Raw genomic sequence first — 18,600 nt, 5'->3', positions numbered from 1 at the left:
ATGTTATGAATCGACACCTCACATGACGTCCTGAGAGAATTTCACTATTTATGCCCCCCATGGCAGCCATATTAGAAAGAAGAGGGGGTTGAGGGGGTTCCCCTGGCCCCATATAGGGTATAAGCCATTGCAAGTTTCACATTTGCGATTTATGACTTGAAATTTGGAATTTACGCCTCAAATTACATAGGAATGGACACCTACTATGACGTTCTGAGAGAATGTCACTATTTATGCCCTCCGCGGCGGCCATATTGGGGGTAGGAGGGGGTGAACCCTGGCCCTCCATAGGGTGCAGTGGCATTGTAGACCTCCCTTGTAGGTTTTCTGACCTAATTAACATAAATGAAGACACGTCATTCGACAGTGAAAGGTGCATCTTGGGTAATTATCATTAAAGTTGAAATTTTGGCCGCCATCTTGGATTTGACGGACCCTAAGGGGTTGAAATTATTTTTTGACACCAGATATGAATTCTACGACCAAAATTACATATAGATGGATACCAAACTCGACAATATTCTTAAATTTTGGAATTTTGACCTCCGGGGCGGCCATTTTGGGCGCCATCTTGAATTGGGGGCACCAGCATCATTTTTGGACTTGACAACATCGAAAATCGGATTCTACACGAAAAAACGAAGAGAATGATGTATCATTCAAACTTTATTACACAAGCTGCTCACAGGAGTACATCTGCAACCGCACTAGGCGTCAGGAGTTTGTCACCAGATGGTGTTTTTTGGACCACTTTGAGGGCCTAGATGAGGGTGATGGCACAGGCTAGAAGGCGGCAGACAAAGTTTTTCTAGTCACCCTGGGTATGATCTTTAATAATAGACTTGTCTGCCGAGCGTCAGGAGTTTGTCACCAGATGGTGTTTTTTGGACCACTTTGAGGGCCTAGATGAGGGTGATGGCACAGGCTAGAAGGCGGCAGACAAAGTTTTTCTAGTCACCCTGGGTATGATCTTTAATAATAGACTTGTCTGCCGAGCGTCAGGAGTTTGTCACCAGATGGTGTTTTTTGGACCACTTTGAGGGCCTAGATGAGGGTGATGGCACAGGCTAGAGGGCGGCAGACAAAAATTTTCCGTTTCAGTGCATGCAAGGCTATCGATTTAGGGGGTCAAAACATGTATCCCGAGTTTGTCACTCAAAGTCGTCTGGCTCTCGGACTAGTAAACAGCCCCTTTATTCTTTTAGATTCTCAAATAATGAATGTATAAAATCATGATCTTACTAACGCATGCATGAGGTTGTGACCGACCCTGAAAGATTGGAAGACATTTTAAAATATTTTTCATAATTTAAGAGATTTCTAGAATTTAATTTTTCATGTTCAAGATTTCTCTAAGCAGATTCAAAATATAAGGTTTGGTTTACTAGATCGTTGAAATTTGAAAAAAGTCCTCATATTTATGCAAAATATATTTTAAAAGTTTGTATGGAATACTGAGAAAATTGAACTAATAGACCCTTGAAAAGGTACGAATTTAGGTATTCTGATAAATGTTTTCTCTTCTAAGTTTCACATGCAACACAATTTGCGTGATGAAAATTACTGAAATTAATTTTTAATCAAGGAATCAAAATTATCAAGGTATCAATTTTTTTTTCGCTCTTTATGGAAAATTAGAATTTCCTGCTCACAAGAAGAACCAGAGTTTGTATGAACGATCATTTCCGTCAAAATCGACTTCTAGCTGAATCATCATATGGTTGAAAAAAAGTACATTTCAGTTGAAAGTAATTACTCTACAGCAATATCTTTTTTCATTTTCTAATCTCATTCTCTCTCATTGCAGGTCCAGGATGTGACTCAGCGCAGATACTAAAATGTGCATCAAGAAAAATCCACAACAAGTTCCACTTTTTTGAAATAACTCTGCAAATTGAAGAATTTCATGAGCAAATGGAAAATTGTGCGCAGTGTCAACCTCCTTTAAAATGACCTCTGGCAGTCTATTTTCTAGTAATAATCGTGCCTTTCAATAGTGAAATGTTTTTTCTTTTATAAATTTCTTTTGAGTTCCTCAGCATAGTGGAACTATGCAGTATCCCTCCTCCCCTCTGTGTAAAAAGTTTGTAAATTTATTCGTACTTGTAAATTTCTTTATCCCCTAATAGCGGTCATAAACTATTGCAAATGGGAGTTAATATCGCTTCATACGTATGTTATTAATGTTTAAAAAATAATGTTTGAGGTGGTTCCTTTACGTTCAAGGTGCTACATCAGTGTATGTTGATTACTAATCGTTTTAAATCAACTTTCAAAACCATTTCCAAAGGCTGAATTTGAGTCGTCTGTCACCAGGTGAGTTTTGACACCACAATATTCAAATTGAATTTTCTGGATAAAATAGATTTGAATATATATTTTAAATGCATACTCCTGTGTAAAATACATGCTCATAGCCCATGTTTAGTAAAAATGTTACCCTGGGAAAAAATAGAGGCAAAGATATTTTTGCATTTTCATGTCATGCTCATTACGAATTATGGTTTCTTCATGTCTCATGAAAATACTCAAACCATCATTTCCTTGAAAGCAGTGATTGAACCATATTCTGCAAGAACCCTGTTTTACACTGTCAATGGAGGTATTCGATTACCTCTGACAATTTTCTATTTTGTTGGTTTTTGTTTTGATCTCCTTGGATAATTTTTTTTCCTTTTTATTTTTTTCTCTCTCATTTTTATGGTGTCCACTGCTCAGTTAATGGATACTATTATGTATTTTTTCATCTTAAAAAACATCCGCAGGGAAATACTCACTTAGTCTTTTTAGAACCGTCCTCTGGTGCCTGACTTTGAAAAAAGTGAGCACATGATTCTAATTATTTATGTCAAGGTTTTTGAGCGAGGAAAAGCTGTTAATTTAGGTGAGCAATTATGAATGTCTAATGAGTAAGAAAATTCTCTAACTAAAAATACTTCAAAGGTCAATGTTCAATCAATCATGTTTGAATCAAGAGAGAATCTTTCGTCATGTGTTCCCTCTGTCATAATGGTATCCCGCCTGCTTTTTTATTCCTCCCTGTATTAGAAAACATTTTGTTAGATGGCATCAACCATGAATCAGAGGTGCAATGAAATCAGTAGCCTGGTCAAATAAAAGCGTCCTAAACCATTCCATCCCGGCATGGTGTTAGAATATTAGTCCAATACAAGACACTTTTTCTTAGGATCCTGTAGTCTCATAATCGTGCTAAGTGATTATCAGGTTCTGTAATCAAGTGATAAACGTATGCATATAAAATTATCGAGGCCCAGGACAAAAATAATTTGTGTAGCTTTCCTTACTCCAAGAGCAATAGATCCAGTTCTCTGTATGAGCCGTATTGTTTGGAAATAGGTTCTGATATTAACTGTTGATGACTCTGTAATAGTTGAGTAGTGTTTTTCTGTAAAGTAATTTTAAAATAATTGAAAACTAATAATACTTATGTATTTTTATTATTTTTTGTGATAGCTAATTTTGTTTGTTTGTTTTAAAGTTAAATGAAGATTACGATTCTTTTTATTTTGAATGGTTTAATTTAGTGAATTATATGAAATTTCAATATTATGTCAGGCACTTATCTACAACTACTGCTTCTTAGGATCTAATTCAATTTTGCGTTGACAAGAGCAAAATAAACACAATTCTGGTTGTGATAAATAAATGGGTCAAGAGAAGTAAAGCAATGAATTTCCCTTAAAAACAATTCTATTTTAATTGTATGTATGATGTACTATGTATGAAAGTATACTCATCAGTCTGTATACCAAAATCTTAAAATGCAGGTATAATAATCGTTACCCCTTTGAATAAGAGGACTCCCTCCTTTTTTTTTTCAAAACATATAATCACTCAATCTCTCTACATTTACAAGATTACATTCCGAAGCATTGCTTAAACTCTGTTTTCTCTCCATTTGAGCTCTCAGGATTTAAGATTAAACTTTTCTTATTTCATTTCATTTTGAAAGACTTGAAATGTGTTAATTCTCTCTAAAACTGTGCTCTGCATTTATTTATTTATTTTTTCTTCCTTCTTATTTTCTGCTTTGTTTAATAATTTTCTAACTATGCAAAGACTCTGGTCACTTTCCAAAGTTTTTTAAAAAATGCAATTTTAAATTCAAAGGAACGTATGTGTGCAACAGAAGTTCACCTATCTGAGCAGATTTTCCGTACTTAGTAGATTTTTTTTCTACACATGCATTCAAGTAGTCCCTCTACCATCGATGCATAGTGATTTTGTTAAGCTCCTTCCAAACAAAACGCAGAAGCAATATGTTCGGTGGCTAAAATATCGCTAAAACAGCAGTAGGTGAGAAGTTTTATTGTTAATTGAAAAGCTCTGTTTAATAAAAAAGTAATTTGTTTTTGTTACATATTTTATTTTGTTTTTATGATGAAGTTTTTTTAGTATCTAAATCTTAATATGGATTCTTATGCACCACGTTCTGTTTTGATTTTGAAATTTTCTAACAAGAAACAATTGATTATTGAGTTGTTTGCATTTGCTCAATTTTTCTTTGTACAAGTATCTGCATAATATTTGCATTTTTAAGTCATATCGCTCAAAATATCTTTGGCTGGGCTAAACACTCGGTATTCATGTTTCATAGAGATAAACTTTATCACAAAACCAGTAACTGAAGTTGTGTCCTGAACCAACAGAGCCCTTCAAGGAGCATGCCAAAAACTTGTTCAACATCCAACATCCCTTGTTCTTGTAATATTTATTTGAGTTAAATATTTTTCTATCTGTTATTTTGTATCAACATAAAAAATTGATTGTTACTCGTCGAAATATTTTATTTTTTATATTTTGTTATTTTGAATAAATACAGCATTATTCAAAGTTAACGTAGATCTCCATCTATCCTATCATCCATTAATTTTTTTCTCTTTTTTTAAATATCTTCTTGGTTTGAAGACTCTTTTTTCATTTTACTCATTCTGATTTTAGCCATTTAAAATGAAATGTAATAATAATAACTGATGAATTTTGAAAGATTATGTTGCAGTTGATGCTCACTACAATTAGTTTTTTCCAGTATCTTTGTATGGAAGGAGGGGGGATGGGTAAAAAAAGGATGTGGCTCCAAATAAAAAAATATTCTTTATAATCGGATTTACAAAACAAGATCTTCAAAATAAGGCAGTCCTGGGCAATCTGTTACGATTAAAAGAGGATAATGTATGTTTATTGTTCATTAGTGTGGAAAGAGAGAAAAACCTACTTTGATTGTTGTCAGTATACGGAACTTCTTAATGGAAATTGTCGGCACGATTTGCAAATGTGTTACAATATTTCCTGGCACTTCCTGACTTAAGTCATCAAAGCAAGGGCGGGGAGATGCGTGTTTATTCCGTTCACGCAAAACGCGACAGTCTGTTCTGCCGTGCTAAAGAAAAACACCGTATGAGCATTCGAATGTTGCTAGATTTCCTCTCCTAAAATATTTATTTATGAAGAAAGTTATGAATATTTTTCCTTAAAATTCTCAGAAACTATAGATAATAATACGAAAAAAAAAAAAAAAATTCTGAAAAATGGTAAGAAGAAGGTTTCCAAATGCTCCCGAAAATGTATTATTCGTCCAAGGAGATTTGGCAATGTCTATTCAGGCACAAGGCGTTTTCCCCTAGCATTGCGGTGTTGTCGCCGGTTGAAAACGCCTACAGTTTTGTAAGATACTTCACGGCCCACTCCGGGCTATATTTGTATCCAAAATCATTGTGTATTATACATTTAATACTGACTCGTAGGATCTTTCAGTCGCTAACCGAACATTCATTAAGGACTGTCTCGTATTTGAATGAAAAGATGGTTTTTCTTGTAAATAATCGTACCGACAGTCTAGTTACGGCAATTTGCCGGAATCACTTATCGCCAAGACGGCAAAATGCTAGAATCATTTACCGCCAAGACTGCAAAATGCCGAAATCCCTTAGGTATCGCCAAAACGGCAAAACGCCGGAATCTCCTCAGAGACTTAAACGCAGAGCAGAAAAGTAAGCGAACCGACGAATGCGAGTTGCATGAAGATCTAGTTCTAGCAAAATGTGGTAATGCTGAGCGTGTGACCTAACAGAACATCATAATACTCGGGTGGAAATGAGGAGAGACAAGTTTTGTACTATTAAAATATGTATTTGTTTCACATATGTTACAAGGAATCGAATCCGATAATTTAAATGCTCTGTACAAAGTTGGTTTATAATGGGTGTTGATTTACGTATCACAAACAAACACTTACACCCTAACGTAAAGTAGGTAAATATGTACACGGAAATAAATTTTAATGCTTGGTCTGTCAGACTATGAAACAGATTTTTGGCCGATGGAGTGTTCTGTACACTTAAGCGTTCAAAACCATCTGAAAGGGAAAATGGGAAATCAAATTTCTGCAATGTTTCCTGAGGAAATAATTCTTTTACTTAGGTATTGACAAACATTTCTCTCGAAATTTTGTTTTAAAATCATCTTTTTACAGTACGAAATAAACACCGAAAAAAAGTGAAGTTGATTTAACATTCTCGTTGTAAAAAAAAGTGTCCGAGAACTCACAAAAGGCTAAATTGCCCGCTGCGACAGTTAGATTTACATCTTGACATTGCTAATATTACTGCTGTAGGAGGGAATTCAATATTTTGTAAGTTCTCGCACACTTTTTTTACATCCAGAATGTAAAATCAGCTTCATTCTTTTTTCAGTGAACAGAAAGAAAATATAAAAATCAGGATTATACGTCATTGTAACAGACTACTGGCCCGTGTTTTTTATGGCATTTGATTTAACATCAAAACGCAATGTGAAATTTTGCCGAAATTCAGTAAAATCAAACAATTTTTGTCAAATTTTCTGGGTAAAAACAACTGAATGTAGGGAATGGACTTTAAGTTAACAAAATAAAATTGGAACTTATCAGGATTCTTAACCTCCTAATTACAGTCGTAAAAAAACAGATTTTGGAAAAAAAGGTAAAAGACGCAGGAAAACGATGGATTGCTGTCATTACAAATATTTAAGACTAGGGGGAATCTCCTTGAGACCAACATAATATCAAGCCGATAATTTCGTCGCCTCGTTGACTTGAAGGGCGTACCTCGATTTCCACGTGAGCCGTGTTCTCCGTTTAACACGATGCTTTCCGCGGCTCAAGTGACAATAGAGTTACGCTCTTACTTCAGACGAGCGAAAATTAGTCTGTGAGGTGTAAATGCATCAATTTAACAATTGTTTAAAATTGCAATCACTTGCAAGTACAGCATTATACGTATAATACGTGTAATTAAATCTCAATTAATAAATTAAATCTCAATTTCAAAGTTTGCGCTAAGGATTACTCGGCTCAATGCATGTCATCTGTCATCTTGATTGATGTAGGTATCTGTTTAATTTTAGTGTAAAATGAAGATGGCTGACGCAGTAGGTAGGCTAACTTATTTTAAGTGATCACCAGTGGCATTCAGGGCCGGATTTTCCTACTTGCCGCCCATGGGCCGCCTGTATTTTGCCGCCCCCTTCTCATTCGTTTTGAAACATCAATAAAAACCATCAAGTGAACGTGCCAGCGGGGGAGGGGTGCATAAGATGCATTTACTCGTGTTGAACACATTTTTTGGGAAAGCCCCGTCAACACTACTAGCCAAAGGTCACGGAACTTTGCGCGAAAGTCGAGTTTCGTAAACCTATCTCTGATGGAGAAGGCCTTCCATGCATAAGAAATGAACGAAAACATGTTGAAAGAACAAACACAAAATTCGGTTTAATGATTTTAACTTCCGCCGCCGCGCCGCGCCGACCGCACCGTGTTTGGCGCAATGCGTGAAGCATTCACGCAGTCTTGTAGGCGCTGTGCGTTTCACGCTGACTGCACTGTGTTTGGCGCAATGCGTGAAGTATTCATGCATTCTTGTAGGCGCTATCCGTTTCACGCTGACCACAATAACCGCACTGTGTTTGATGCAATGCGTGAAGTATTCGTGCAGTCTTGTAGGCGCTAATATGTGTTACATGCCGATTATCGCGCCGAGGGCTTCTCCTTTTCATCTCAAGTCCTCGTCATCATTTCTCCCTAAGACGCGCTGTTCCAGGCCAAATTGTGTGTTTGGTTTCTCTCCTAACTCGACTAATTGAAGGTGCTGTCTCTTGTATCACAGAAAGACGACAAAATTAGAAATTACTATACTCTCAGGAAATGAGAGATCTTGTAACCTTTTCACGTTTGTAATTTTTCTTTTTCTAACTCCGATTTTTTTTATACCTACAAAAAAATTTCAAAATTTGCCGCCCCCTAGATTTGCCGCCATGGGCCGCGGTCCATGTGGCCACCCCCTTAATCCGACCCTGGTGGCATTAGTATTTTTGATTCTTCTGCCATGAAAGTATCTATAAAGAAAGATTGATAAAATTAAGAAAAATAATTTGAAAAGAAGTTGAAAGTGAACCGCCTAGGCTCATTACAATATGAATGTGTGGTTGGCAACCCTTGTTAGGTTTGCACTCTTCCACCATGGACACAATATCACTGTCCTACCACAGTAATGAAACTCAGGTACCCAATATCTAGAGAACATTTTCATAAGTTTGAAGATACGAATTTGAAGAGCATGCATCTTACCTAAAACCATTTTTGATCACATTTTTTTTTAGACATTTTCATATTCGTTTTACACCGAGCAATACAAACATTTCACATACCTACATCGCAATTTTATTTCATTCCCAACTTTTGAGTCGTCCATAAGTCTCAGGTTTATTTGGTCTAAAATAGAAGTATACATTAAATGGAAATGGAACCCCTGCAATAGGAAATGAAATAAATTTACGAGGTAGTTATCGAGCATAACACAGCCATCTCGTTTTGTGTTCCATGAAAACATGTACAAGTTACAACCTTATTAGTCTTTGCAGTATACAAAATTTTATAATATAGACGTTCCATTTATGTCGACCACATAAAATAAAAAAAATTAAAAACATTCTTAATTGAAAAAAAGAGGGGCAATGTCTACAAAAAATTTGCTTTAAAGGTAACTATGTGTAATGGGATAATCTGGTTCAAATAAAAATAAAAAAAAATTTAAAAAAAACAAAACAAAAAAAAACATTGTACTTCCATTTTTGGTTGTTTCAAAAGAAAGAGCAAGAGGAAGGAAAAATTTACATAAATTACAACTTTCAGCGTCTCTTATGCTAAAAATGTGTAGTAAAGAGTAGGGTCAAGTTAATACACCAACACTCTTCAGTCACAGTGACATCGTTCATTAAATTATGATTTTAGAGACGTAAAGTTCATTTTGATACAAAAGTTCCGAACTTTGTCAGCCCTCGAATTGTATCGTTTCAATGTGAAAGAGGTGTGGTGAGTGAGAAATCTCTCGATATGAAAACTGATGATGTAAAATACTAGCCATACTTTCAGTCACTACGATAAGCTGCATGGAGAATGAATTGGACTACATTTTGCAATTTGGAACTATAAATTCTAGTCCGGTTTAAAAACAACGTATGTGCCATTAGTTTCCCTATGAGCATAAGTGTTTTTACAGAGGAGCCAGAAATTGTAGTTCCGAATTGCAAAATTTAGTCCAATTGGACTACATTTTGAAGGCTAAATTTTTTTTGGAGGAACTAAAATTTCTATCTCACAATCAGTTTAGAAACAACCATTAGTTTTCTTATGCACATAAGTGCAACCGATTAAGCCAGAAATGTTAATTCCGAATTACTAAAAGTAGTCCAATTGGTTCACGACTGGAGTGGACGGACGCACCGAAAAGAATATTCATATTAAATCAATTGGCCGGAATGAGAGCAGGCAGGAGTAGAAGGTACCAATAAGATGAGAGAGAAAATAGTTTTGAGCACGCTGGCCCGCCAGAACCAACCATGAATTCATCCTCGTACTCTTCATACTCTTTGTACTGGGACTGTTTATCTGTAACAAAAAATTCATCAAATATAAATCATTGTGCCATCTTTGAAAAGTTCCATACCCATGCAAGTCTAGGAAAAAAGAGACCTTAATCTAAAAAAAAACTCTAAATTGAGTCATTGATACCAAAGCGTACAAGAGAGTATTACGGAACTTTTGGGACCACTCGAAAAACCACCCAAAAATGTCATATCAAGGCAAAGCTATGGCATTTCGTCGGTAAAGCTGTCGGAACGCGCGACCATCTCGTTTTCTATCTTTCAAAATCCCACACTGGAAAAAAACACACATTGGATCTAGAGTCCAGACTCTTAAAAACATCGACAAGAAAAAATACTCTTGACTCAATCAGATTTAAGCTTAAATCAAGAACCAAGCCTCTTAATTTCCTTTTGATTTAAGCTTAAATTTGCTTTAATCAAGAGTCCTTTTTCTTGTCAATGTTTTCAAGAGTCTGGACTCTAGATCCAATGTGTTTTTTTCCTCAGTGATTTTATCCCAGGAATACAGTTGACCAGCGCTATTGTTTGACATTTTCACTGAATGTTTTCCAGAATAGAATAGCCCGTGAAAAACCCAAGAAAAATGAGAAAAATTCTCAGGAAATGACTTTGAGGATTTTTAATGTAAAAATAAAATATTAATTGCGGGGGGCCTCCTGAAACGGCGAGAACCGTTCGTATTTTATTATTTCAAGAGAACACTGCTCGAATTTTTTGGTAAAATGTTCGGTGAACATTATTGATAGAGCGCGTAGAGAAGTCAAAAAAAATGTCACGCAGACACAAAGATGAGACCTTTTTTAGAAAAAGGAATCGTGGCAGAAGATTAGAAACATCGCAAATCGAGATTTATGGATTGGTCCACCATCGAAATGCGAGCTTTAGCCAAGAGTTTTCCTTTTTTTCCTCTCACCCGCAAAAGTTTCCCCCTCGCTCGCGGGCGGGTGCGGTTCAGTGGCGTGGCGTGAATTGCGATATATCGATTGTTAAGCCATTTAAACCTATGGAAAAAGAATCGATATATGAGGGTGTTCGCAGCGAACACCTTAATAATCGATTTTTTACCATACGTTTAAATGGCACAACAATCGATATATCGCATATTCACGCCACGCCACTGGTGCGGTTGTGTTATTTTCAAGGATGAGGGTTAGGAACAATTGATTTACTTTCGGGCTTTTGTCAAAGTTTCCAGAAGCTGTTGTCGAGGCAAACTTTGGGATCGCCAACCGCCGAGTGGTGTCTACAGGTGCATTGAAATATCCTCCCCCGAAATTGGGGGGGAGGGGAAAAGCACGAGTGGATATTCGTGTACCGCCGCGCGTCATAAATCAGCTTGATCAAGGAAATACGACACAAGTGCACACAAATCGAGCTGTGTTCAAAATAGGGGCCGCAGTTGTCTACGATATGATAGAAGCCGTGACATTAGCGGATCCATCAAATTGACGAAATCCCCCCCCCCCCCCATTTAAACCTATGGAAATGTATCGATTCTTGTACTGCTGTACAAAGCAAAAACGCCGTAAACGCCATTTTAATTTTTTTGGAAACAATGTATCAAAGCAGAAAAATTTGAGTACCTAGGGACAATGTTTTTACAGAATTTGTTTGCAAATACTATCAAGAATTTAACCTGAACATTTGAGGTGCATGGGTAAAACAGTTTTTATTTTATATAGAGTGCTAAGTTCCAAAAAACGCAGGAAAATCTTGATGGATTTACGGCGTCAGTGTAGAGACCAGGTGCTCTCACAAGAATCGATTATTTAACATAGGTTCAAGTAGGGGAAATCCGGTGTTGCCAAATTGCTGGATCTGCCTCTGAGCCGTAAGTGCTGTATCTTCGTGATCGCCCTGGTAAAAATTGGCAGTAGAATCTGTGTTCCAAAATACCATAGACCTACAGCCGGCTGTAAGATTTCCAATAGCTTCTATAGCCGGCTACACAATTGCTTATAGCCTTTTGTAGCCGATGGCGATTAATCAACAGCCAGGCGATAAAGTGTATGCTAAACGTTACTAATTACGGATGCTAGGACTTAGTGAGTTTTTGGAATACTGCTCTCTTTTTGGGCCGTAGTATCTTGATTAATTTTGCGAGGAAAGCTCCGTACTTTTGATGGATGCCTGCCATTACTAATGTAATATTAGAGCGCCTTCAGTTTCGTATGATACTGTGCAATACCTCTGGTGTGAAATAGTTGCTTCAAGCGCCGTGGCAGGCGGGCAGCCAGCGCGAACGCGCATTGGCGCCTACAAACCTAACAGGGATACTTCACGCGTTGCGCAATGCGTGAAGTATCCCTGTTAGGTTTGTAGGCGCCAGTGCGTCGCCGCTCCGCTTTGTGTTAGGCTCTAATATTTAATCTGGCGGAGTCAGCGTTATTCAACTCATGATTTTGAAATGTTTGCACAACCTGTATGGATTATTCTCATTTTAATTGATGAAAAAAAAATATGTGTTAAAGGGAAATATAATGTGTGTTTTGTAAATATTAAGGTGGTCCCGTATCAAACTTAATTATTTCCAAAACAAACGAATTTCTACACAATTTCTTATAGCCTTTTATAATCGATGGCGAAAAAGCAACAGCCAGGCGATAAAGTGTAAAGCCCGGCGATAGGAACTATAGCCCGGCTGCATAATTTTTTATCGCTTCGTATAGCCCGGCCGTATGATTTTCTCCGCATTCTACAGCCAGCTATATGATTTTCTGTAGCCTTCTTTAGCCGGCTATAAGAATTCCTATGGTATTTTGAAACGCAGCTCTTATCGCCAATGTTTACCAGGGCACCGCTGATACAGACGAGTGTAAAGTGGGTTTTTAGCTTTGGCACAGTGAATTTTGGGAGTAATGGATTCAATTTGAGTGTCAGCAATAGGTTTAATTATTTTATAAAAATCAAAAAAATCGTTAATCTATGGATCAATTTTTAAGAAACAAAACTCACGACAAAAAGGCCTCCAGGACTATGTTGGAATCATTATGTTTAAAAATCTTGAAAGAAATTCAAGATTAAAATCTTAAATTGAAGTTAAATGTTTTGCTTTCAGCATAGAAATTCGGTCGATGATTGTATAGCACTTGTGGGAACACTTTAAAACCCTCATTGTTGGATTTTTTGTACGAATATGTTTTGAATAATTGGACGAGAGGCAATCTGATTTTCGAAAATAATACATAAAATTGTTAGAATCAAAACTTTATCGGTGGCAATACTTGGAACTTGCTAAGTTCGATAAACTCAATTCAAATTCCACGCTGTAATGAAATAAGTTTTTAAAAGGTTTTGTAATTTGCGAATATCACCATCATTTCAGTTTTCGTTCCTAAAACTACAAGATGACAGAAAGTACTAATCGTTTTACTTTTAAAAAATAACGACACTTTAACCTGAGATAATGAGAAGAGATTGGAAGAGAAATAGCTGGAAATAAGAGGCACAGGATCTGATTAAAAATTATCATAGTGGTGTATACGAAATTGCGTTGCTCTATTTTGAAGGGGCTAGGGAGCCATTTTTTGAGAGATGATGTTCTGTAGTCTCCCCTCCATTCCTCAAATACCTTTACATTGTATGTATTTGTCCAAAGTCAATCACAGAATTGTTTTTCTTGGACTAAGCTTATCATAATGTTTTTGAAACCATTTGAACGCCTACTGATTGTTTCATGTTATGTACTTATAGGATAATCTACACCAATACGTGAATACACAGATATTATTTCTACCTTTAGATCCTCCACCATCCTCCGCATCATCAATGTCATTCTTCGTTTTATTTCTACTCAATTTATGCCGATTTTTTTCTGCAACAAAAATATATAAAACTATATTTAATATAAAATTCAAATGTACAAAGGAAATAGAAACATCGAGAAATAGTATACGAAAACATAACAAAAAATAGGGAAACATAAGTATAATAACACAGATCCTTCCAGAAACGATGACTCTTTACAGACAATAGTGCAACGCAAACAAACAATCTGCAGTTACCTATAATTTATTCTAAGAAGGGAATTTGATGACTAACTTCAAGAAACAACGATATCAATCTAAGACACTCTGAGGACTTCTGTTACATTTACTTTGGCGATAGACAATCGATCATCAACATTGGTAGACTCAGTCCTTCCTGATTTTCCTTTGCTTTTCCAAATTAGTCCCTAAAAAATATAAATGCATGAGAAAAACTGGTATTTTATCATTCTTTTCTGTTTCAAAACTGCATTTATATTCATGTTCCTTTTCAGTTGAAACCCGTCAAAAATTATCGTTCATAATGTTCACCGATTTTTAATGACTATAAAAAGAAGCATATTATTACAAAAATATCAATTCAAAACTTAGGTCATTAATATATCGATGGCTGAGGTAAAATAATACGTATACCTCCGATAGTGGCATCGCGAATACATGGTAATGATTTATTATTTTAAAAGATAACTGATGAACAAAATTGTTTCTCGGCATTTTCCGGAAACCATCCTCACTCGTTTACAACATCCACGGAAAATTTCAAGGGGATATAGAGTACTGTGGTATTGAAACAGAAACAAATGCGACAAAAATGTACCCAAAAACGGTTATAATAACTTGATTTCGTCCAATTTGAACCTCAAAGAAATAATTGAAGTCCCATGCGTTACAGATAATACATCTGGAAAGCCTTTACTCTCTACGCTTTTGAGAGGAAAAAGCAAATTCGGGGCCCATACAAGCGAGTAGCCTTCAACTTGTCACACTGTGTATTGAATTTTCTGAGTAGCCGCGGCGTGGTAAACTATCGCGTCGGAGGACGAAAAGAAAGCAGCAACAATGATTGATCATAGGCGAGGGGCATAAAGATGGCGCTCCTTAACCCTCTCGAGGTCTTAAACTTCGGTTAGCACGGCTCAGCTGTCAATAGACGCACATAATTTATTTTGACCCCGAGACTGTAAATAAGTTCCTTGACACATTATGAAGTGACTATTAATCTTTACCTCGGGAAGTACCTCATGATTAGATGTGAGCCGGGGGGAATCTGTGGTAGGATATAATGTCAGCGAGTATTTTCGCTGAAACACAATCACGAGCTTTACCGTGATAGTCAATGTCTCCTATAACGCTAGGCACGTACGTTACCAGTGCCATGTTACGCTGAGAAACATTTTCTAATTTTGTTTTTACTCTACAGTGAATTTTTGAACATCTCTGAACCGCGTTAAGCAGAAAGGAACCAAGCCACATCAGCTATTGTCAAATTTATCTGAAAATTTTATTTTTTTACAGGATGTTACAAGATGTTCGCTCGGATTCCTTTGAAAATTTTAAGGACTTTTATTCTTATTTTACAGAAAATTATCTGAAATCCGCACTCAAATCCGCACAACTGTTTTCCTGTAAAAAATTAATTTGCCCAAATAAATTTGGCTACAGTTGATGAGGCTTGGTTTCCTTCTGCTTAACGCGTTCCATTTGATCGTGATGGACCCTGAGAATTCAAGATAGGTTTTTGCCTATCTCATTGTTAGTTTTATCGATCTTCTTAGAGAGGTGAAAGGGAGTGTTTTTAGTTGGGATGTTACACGTCAATTTCCGCGACCGGATTTTTTACTCGCAAAATATTTTTTCGGGTTTCTGGTAGTTAATTTATTTCTCGAAAGAGAATCCTCTTTGATTTAACCGGACATTTATTTAAAGTGCCAGGACACGTATCTTTGAAATAACAGGAATACCGTTTGAAACAAAGAGATTTCCTTTTGATTCAACGAGAATTCTTATCCGTTCATATCCTATCTTAAAAATATTTAACTGAAAAGTTGTCCTTCATATTGAGCCTTACGAAGGAATGAAACTTGAAACATTCCCTCTGCGTTCCAAGTCCACTTGATTCACTTTCGCTAAACTCTATCCAGTGTTAATTTGACATAACGGTAAGATAGAAGACACAAAATTACAAGGATAGTTGGTTTTTTAGAGTCCCTTTATAGAGAGAGCCAAGACAACGCGGCTCATGGATGTCACAAATCATGGGAATAAGGAATACACAAATTGAAAGTTTTTCAAAATCTTTGATTAACTCATTCCCGAATTCCTGTCTCCGTCCCCTCTTTCATTCCGTTCCTTCCTTACCGTGCCCTTAATTCCTCGATCCATTCCAGTTTATAATCTTTGCAATTGGTAAAAATGTAATTTTTATTCCCGTTGTGAAAATAGGAGGCCTAAAACAAAGGAACCAATACGCATTGTCTTTACTCTCAGTATTAAGGGACTCTAGTTTATTCAAGTCTAATAATTATTGGCACACGCACACATAAAACAATAGCTAAGGGGAGGGGTCTGAAAAAAACTCATGTTTTTTATGTAAGGTCCTTGGGTTGCCATTATTTGAAAGGATCGATGCGATCATAAGAAACAATGCTCATGTAAGGATACACCTTAATTTGAACACGCCTCGAAAGCAGCCCAGCTTGAGAAAATACTTTATGCTAAGGCTTCATTCCATGGCGGGAATTTCATAACCCTATAGGGGGTTGGAACGAGTACGAAACCATGCCCCTGGTGCTTTTTGAAAAGGCGGTAAAATACCCGAGCCCTTAAAGCACAAAGTTATTAAACTCCCCGTGTGATGTCAACAGACAATGAGGGAGGGCACAATAAAATCCACCTGAAACCAGGGGCTGTAAATTTTGTTTCCACCCATAAAAACAGATTCACTTGATAATATAAAACCGATTCGATTCATTGAATTTCCGGATTGTTGGTCTCGATTTGCTCGTAAAGGCTATTTTGGCAGAGTAGCTATAGCCTATCCTTGTTAAACTTCCAATCGCCAAATAAAACGAGGCTACTGTATAGAATAATACCAGACTGAATACTGCTGTGCTAAGGAAAAACGCCGTATGAACATTCGAGAGTTGCCAAATTTCGTTGGATAAAATGTTTGATTTTGAGGAAAATTAAGAATATTTTTCCTTGAAATTTTCAGACACTTTAGATCAAATTACAAACAAAGTTATCTGAGAAATTGGCGGGAAAATATTCCGAAAATTTCCTGAAAATAATTGATTTGCCAGAGAAAATTAGGCAACGCCTGGAGGCTCATACGGCGTTTTTCCTTGGCACGACGTCAGTGCTGTGCTAAGGAAAAACGCCGTATGGACATTCGAAAGTTGCCAAATTTTCTCCATAAAATTTTTATTTTTGAGGAAAGTTATGAATATTTTCTTTTGATATTTTCAAATAATTTAGATCTAATTATACGAAGAAAATTCTGTACAAAATTGAACGGAAAATATTCACGAGTATTCCTGTATATTCGTATTTAATCAAAGGAAATTTGGCAACTGACGAATGCTCATGCACGACAGAGCAGAATAGACCTGCAACACAAATGATTCGATCGACCTGAAAGATATCTTATTTTGACCCTTTGTGCAAATATTCATGTATGAACTGTAAAACAGAGGATCTTCTCTAAGAGGTGAAAGGCAGGGGGAGAAAGAAAGGGAGGAATTGCAGGGATATAAAAAAGAGAAAACATTTACAAAGTATGGATTTTCACCTATAATATATGATTCTATATCCCTTTTTATGGTATCTTTCAAAAGTAGAATCTGTAGATAAATTTGCGAAAAAGCAATGGATTTCATCATTTTAGAGCGCGAGAAAAAATGAGGTTAATGGATACATAGGTAGACTTCTGGGTGAAGGTTATCAAATTCATCGTAGCATTAATCATACCTGCCCTTACATGTCTAAGAGAGAAGGAAATGTCTTATGGTCGGTGAAACTACCAGACCACGTATCTTGATTGTGGTGTTTAAAAATCTCCACTCCCGTTTTTATTTTTTTAAGGAGAACGAGTCAATATCATTTCTTGAAATTTTCACTTTTTTTGCACAGAGAAGAAATAACACGGAAGTTTTCAACAATTGACCTGAAATAGTTTTCTATTAAAAAAAAGTATGACAGGATCACTATTACGACGCAAACCGAGATACGTGGTCTGGTAGTTTATTTCATGCTAGGCAGAACGGAAATATTTACTGTGTTCTGCAAGCATGCCTCGTTATACATTCCGAACATACAAAAATCAATTTTAAGAATAGAAACTGCCAGTAAAACGTAAAATAAGCAGCCATGAGTAAAGCTCTTTCGATGAAAATTGTGGAATTTTTTTTCGTTTAGTCTGTAACGACGTCAATTTTTGCCCGTTTCATGATATCTCATAATTCTCACTGAAAAAAAAACACATTGGGTTTAGAGTCCAGACTCTTAAAAACATCGACAAGAAAAAGTACTCTTGATTCAATCAGAATCTAGCTTAAATCAAGAACCAAGCCTCTTAATTTAAGCGGATATCGTTTTGATTCAAGTAAAAATCCGATTGAATCAAGAGTATTTTTTCTTGTCAAAGTTTTCAAAAGTCTGGACTCTAGATCCAATGTGGTTTTTTTTTCTTCTTCACAGTGCTCGTTTTTTACCAATGAGCGACGGATAACTCTGTCTCAACCGAATTTATCAGTTCATTCACATAAGATAAGTCGAATTTTTGAGACTCGATTTCAAAAATCGGGATTTTATTTTTCTCTTTGGAAACATGGTTGGTTGGTAGATACGTTTATTTGGTGCTTTCAACAATTGAGCCATGAACACCTTAGAG

General features: G+C 36.3%; 2 protein-coding genes across 10 annotated transcripts in view; one reads left to right on the top strand and one right to left on the bottom strand.

Annotated features, from left to right (window-relative positions):
* The window catches only part of LOC109040783 (proton-coupled zinc antiporter SLC30A2), a 45,458-nt gene extending 40,599 nt beyond the window's left edge, over positions 1-4,859 (top strand). For all 9 annotated transcript variants that reach the window (XM_019056842.2, XM_019056849.2, XM_019056850.2 and 6 more), the window contains one exon: positions 1,808-4,859. In XM_019056842.2, coding sequence (XP_018912387.2) covers positions 1,808-1,953 — 146 coding nt within the window. In that variant the 3' untranslated portion in view covers positions 1,954-4,859. The remainder of the gene's footprint in view (positions 1-1,807) is intronic.
* Positions 4,860-6,129: 1,270 nt separating this feature from the next.
* Positions 6,130-18,600, bottom strand: part of LOC109040710 (protein amalgam) — a 156,306-nt gene continuing 143,835 nt past the window's right edge. Inside the window, exons 9-10 of the mRNA XM_019056718.2 lie at positions 13,679-13,756; positions 6,130-9,943 (exon numbers count right to left, since the gene is read on the bottom strand). Coding sequence (XP_018912263.2) covers positions 9,801-9,943; positions 13,679-13,756 — 221 coding nt within the window. The 3' untranslated portion in view covers positions 6,130-9,800. The remainder of the gene's footprint in view (positions 9,944-13,678; positions 13,757-18,600) is intronic.

Source organism: Bemisia tabaci, chromosome 5 (assembly GCF_918797505.1).
Source record: "Bemisia tabaci chromosome 5, PGI_BMITA_v3".
In the NCBI taxonomy this organism is placed as follows: domain Eukaryota; kingdom Metazoa; phylum Arthropoda; class Insecta; order Hemiptera; family Aleyrodidae; genus Bemisia; species Bemisia tabaci.
The sequence above is the reverse complement of the archived record's forward strand: the minus strand, read 5'-3'. Positions and strand labels throughout refer to the sequence as shown.